Source organism: Chiloscyllium plagiosum, chromosome 23, assembly GCF_004010195.1.
Source record: "Chiloscyllium plagiosum isolate BGI_BamShark_2017 chromosome 23, ASM401019v2, whole genome shotgun sequence".
Lineage (NCBI taxonomy): Eukaryota > Metazoa > Chordata > Chondrichthyes > Orectolobiformes > Hemiscylliidae > Chiloscyllium > Chiloscyllium plagiosum.
Genome location: NC_057732.1, coordinates 3,248,147 through 3,252,791, shown reverse-complemented (window position 1 = coordinate 3,252,791; position 4,645 = coordinate 3,248,147). Strand labels below are relative to the sequence as shown.

General features: G+C 44.3%; 1 protein-coding gene across 1 annotated transcript in view; it reads right to left on the bottom strand.

Annotated features, from left to right (window-relative positions):
* LOC122561441 overlaps window positions 1-4,645 on the bottom strand; it is a 133,298-nt gene that overhangs the window by 31,994 nt on the left and 96,659 nt on the right. Inside the window, exon 15 of the mRNA XM_043713183.1 lies at window positions 3,898-4,014. Within this exon, the coding sequence (XP_043569118.1) occupies window positions 3,898-4,014 (117 nt within the window). The remainder of the gene's footprint in view (window positions 1-3,897; window positions 4,015-4,645) is intronic.

Sequence of the window (4,645 nt, the reverse complement as noted above, 5' to 3'; positions counted from 1 at the left end):
TCCAATTTTGGTGTCATCTGCAAACTTACTAACTGTACCTCTTATGCTCGCATCCAAATCATTTATGTGAATGACAAAAAGTAGAGGGCCCAGCACCAATCCTTGTGGCACTCCACTGGTCACAGGCCTCCAGTCTGAAAAACAACCCTCCACCACCACCTCGTCTTCTACCTTTGAGCCAGTTCTGTATCCAAATGGCTAGTTCTCCCTGTATTCTGTGAGATCTAACCTTGCTAACCAGTCTCTCATGGGGAACCTTATCGAATGCCTTACTGTAGTCCATATAGATCACACCTACCACTCTGCCCTCATTAATCCTCTTTGTTACTTCCTCAAAAAACTCAATCAAGTTTGTGAGACACGATTTCCCATGCACAAAGCCATGTTGACTATCCCTAATCAGTCCTTGCCTTTCCAAATACATGTACATCCTGTCCCTCAGGATTCCCTCCAACAACTTGCCCACCACCGAGGTCAGGCTCACTGATCTATAATTCCCTGGTTTGTCCTTACCACCCTTCTTCAACACAAATTGCTTTCTCTGAGAAACACCAAGCAGATGGAATGCAATTGGAATGCATTATATTTTTGCCAAAAGATTTCAGATAATTATTCCATTTTAGAATAGTTAAAGAAAATACAAAAAGCCTGAGAAAACGCCAACAAATCACAGGCGGATGAAGATTAGAAAACCACCTCCTTAAACATGCATCTCCTTAACACTTCCTTGAAAAAATAATTTTGTAAAGACTAGAGAATCAAACCAATTGTAAATTCTGATCATTTGAAAGAAGTAACGTTTATGATAAACAAAATGGTGTCGCCCACCAGACTAAGTGAGGTCAAAACAATGAATCTATACAACGGGGTGGTTTTTAATACTATAACTGTACAAGGCTCTGGACAAATCACACCCAAAACATGGTACAACTCTTCCCAAAATTCAAACTCTAGAAACTGCATCCAGAGAAGGACCCACAGGATTGAATCACATCAGAAAATACGCTTCCGAAGAAATAATGGAGAAACAAGAGCTTTTTAGGACCAAACTAAAATGTTAACTCTCTTTTTTCTTGCATTGATGCTGCCCAACAATTTGAGTATTTTCAGCATCATGTGTTTAATTCATTTAAAGAAGTTATGGCACTGTCAACAGGGCTTTAAAATAAATAAGGAGGGTAAAGGGATGACTTACTTGAAGAGAGATAACACAAAGAGATGAAATGATCTGACTTTACCTTTCTCTTCTAAACTGTGTGTTCATGTCCTTTAACACAGATTCTAACATTTTCCCCATGACTGACAGGTCAAACTAACAGGACTGTGGTCTCACATTTCGAGCCAGATTTTTCAAAAGTGAAATTAAGAAATACTTTTACACACAGAGTTGGAATCATAATGAGGCAGCTGGAGAGCCACAGGAAGCCTTTTTTTCAGGAGAGTTAATTGATCTACAAACCAGTCAGGCAATGGCGAGGACACCCATGAGTTATATCCCAGAATTAAGACCCTTGTGCAGAATTCCCACTAATCAGGGGCTGGGGTCTTCTGGGTTCAGAGGTTGCTGGGGAATCCTGGAAGTTGTGGCAGGGCACCCAGGGATCACCGAGGATGCAGAACAAAGGAAAGTGATTTGTGAGGTTGGGGGCAGATGGGTCTCAGGTTGAAGGTAATGGGCAAATGATGGCAAGGGAGTCAGAAATATAGGCAGAAGGGCATGGCTGTCAGCTGGTATTACCTTGCCTGATGAAGAAATCGTGGTGTAGTGGTAATGTCACTGCGCCAGGAATCCAAAACCCAGGCAAAAATCCCAGAGACATGGGTTCAAATCCCACCATGGCAGATGGTAAAACGCAAATTCAATAAAAATCCAGGAAATGGTGGCTCAGTGGGTAGCACTGCTGCCTCACAAGGACAAACCTCACATGTGGGTTTGATTCCACATTCAAACGACTGTCTGTGTGGAGTTTGCACATTTTCCCCGTGTCTGTGTGGGTTTCCTCTGGGGTGCTTCAGTTTCCTCCCCTGGTCCAAGGATGTGCAAGTCAGGTGGATTAGCTGTGGGAAATGCAGGGTTACAGGGATCAGTTGGAGTGGACTTGATGGGCTGAATGGCCCGCTTGGGATTCTATGATTCTTGAAAAAGCTGGTCTAATGATGACCACTATATCGTAAAAAAAACATCCATTTCACTTATGCACTTTAGGGAAGGAAATATGGCCTCCATGTGACTCCAGAATGACTGAAATATGGTTGACTCTAACTGCCCTCTGGGCAACTGGGGACAGGCAATAAATGCTGGTCCAGACAGTGACATCCACATCCAATTAAAAAAAGAAAGTCCCTTGATCAGGCATTGAGGGGCTTTGACTAATCTTCACAACTCTCCCAAGGTGACAAGGAGCCCACACAGTTTGACCTATCCCACACCCTGCACAGCAACAGTGACACTTGCAGCTGGTTGAATCCCAGGGCTAGAGGGATCACACCTTTAAATGGTCCTTAATTGGCCACTTACTAGCCTCGATATGCAGTGGCCAGGAAGGTTGACAAGAGCCCTTACCTACCCTCTTTCAATACATCGTGATTGGTTGCCATTATCATCGCGAATCAATTATGCTCTTCCCATTATTCAATATATTTATTATCCTCTCCTATCTATCGTTGGTGTCCCTGGTAAGTCTCACCATCCAGTGTTTTTTCTGTAAGCCAGTTATGACTGCATTACTGTTCTTTCATATAGTCTTCACTTCTTGCCACTATTATTGTTCATGTTGAGACTCCGAATCCAGATATTTCCTCTGCAGACCACTACTAACTGCATAAGGGAACGTGTTCATTTTCTGTCTCCCTCCTTGCTTCTGGCAGTGTTACTCATGGGTCTCTACGTTGACCTACTCACTTTCAGATGTGAACCATTACCTCTCACCCTTTTTATTTAAATACTGGGAGCGTGGAGGTCGTTGTCCTCTATTATCTTTATAAACTCAATTTCTTTCCCGGGACACCATCCCATCCCTGGTCAATACCTTTTTTTTTCATTCGTGTGACATGGACATTGCTGGCTGGTCAGCAGTAGTGGAGGGGGGACTGGGGTAGGGTCCAGGTAGGTCACCACCCCACCTAATGGTCTTCCCATTACCAAGTCTCTGCTAGAAGTTTGGAACCTGCCTTCCACAAATAGAAATTGACAGTGCGAATCCAAGGGGACCCTTGTTCCTCAGCAGTGTTTAGGGATAAGGAGATAGATCACTGGCCATGATCTCATTTATTGATGCAACCGAAGCAAGGAGTGAAACAGCCTTCTCTCTGTTACTGCACGTATCCTATCTGCATTGACATCCCTGGTCTACATCTGGAGACATGATCAGCGACTGCATGAGAACAAAGTGGTCAAACATTGGTTAAAGATACCGCCAGAGTTGATGGCCCTTCCAGTGGTTGTGACAGAGTCACTCGGAAGTAGATGATCAGATCCAAACAACACCTATGAGAAATAATCACAGTGGGAACTTAAAACACGGTTCCTGTTTCTGCTTCCTTTGACTTTTAGCAACTAAAATATTGGAGACAGGGAACAAAGAAAGGGCCATTTGGAATATCAAGCAGGCATTCATGTGTTGGGTTGTGGTAAGGAACGAGTGTGTCACAATGTTGACCACATCGGCTGAGCAATGTTGGGGAGTGTCAGCAGGGTGGAAATTGGGGATGAAACCTCACAACCAACTAGAGTAGGGGCTTTCTCATCCAATCAGGGCACAGACTAGAGACGCTGGGACATACATGTTCTTGGAGCAGCATTTAATGTTTTAATTCATGGTAATCGGATTAAATGGAGAACATTTTCTGAAAGTGAACCATCGTTTGTTTTCCCACACACCCAATGCCCTCTCTTACCAGGAACATGCCAGGAGTTACGTTGTGCCGTTTGACCAGTAAGACTGGGCTTTGTCCTGTGTACTTATGGGCCGTGCCGATGCTGTACTTTAGCAGTCGAAACGAATCACTTTGACACTGATTGGAAACAGGAAATACATTTGCACAGTTAACTGAATGAGTTAAATAACTGGACATCCTGGGCTGATAATGTTATCCACAGCAACGTGCATTTGCATAGCACCGTTCTAAACAGCTACAGGAAATGGGACAACAAAGCTTTAAGAAAAGTGATTCAAACCTTGGTTAAAGGGATGAGAAGGTCCCTAAAGACCTCTAGAGATGCCAGCCTGGCCGAGCGACCGATGGTAAGGTATGGGGAGTATGGTCACAGGTACATGAGCCACGTCTCATTGTCCAGGGCGTTATACTGAGTTTGTTGAGTTCAAATCCCACCACACTGAGTGGAAATAGTAGTGAGCTGTTCGGCAGTGAAGGGAGCTGACCATAAACTACCCGGTCCAGCCTACAGGTGACTCCAGACCCACATGACCCAACTGACTCTTCATTAGAAACGGTATTGGCCACGTCCTCCGATCAGACTTAAACAAGAAAGAATGGGGTGTGTGAAACAGTGCTGGAGACATGGAGGCTCCACAAATGTCTGAAGAAGATTTGGAATGGAAACTGGAATTGACAGAAATCTGTGGGGGAAAGGGGAGTGGGGGGGAGAGGAAAGTCAGGGACGGGAGTGAGAGAGGGCAGAGAA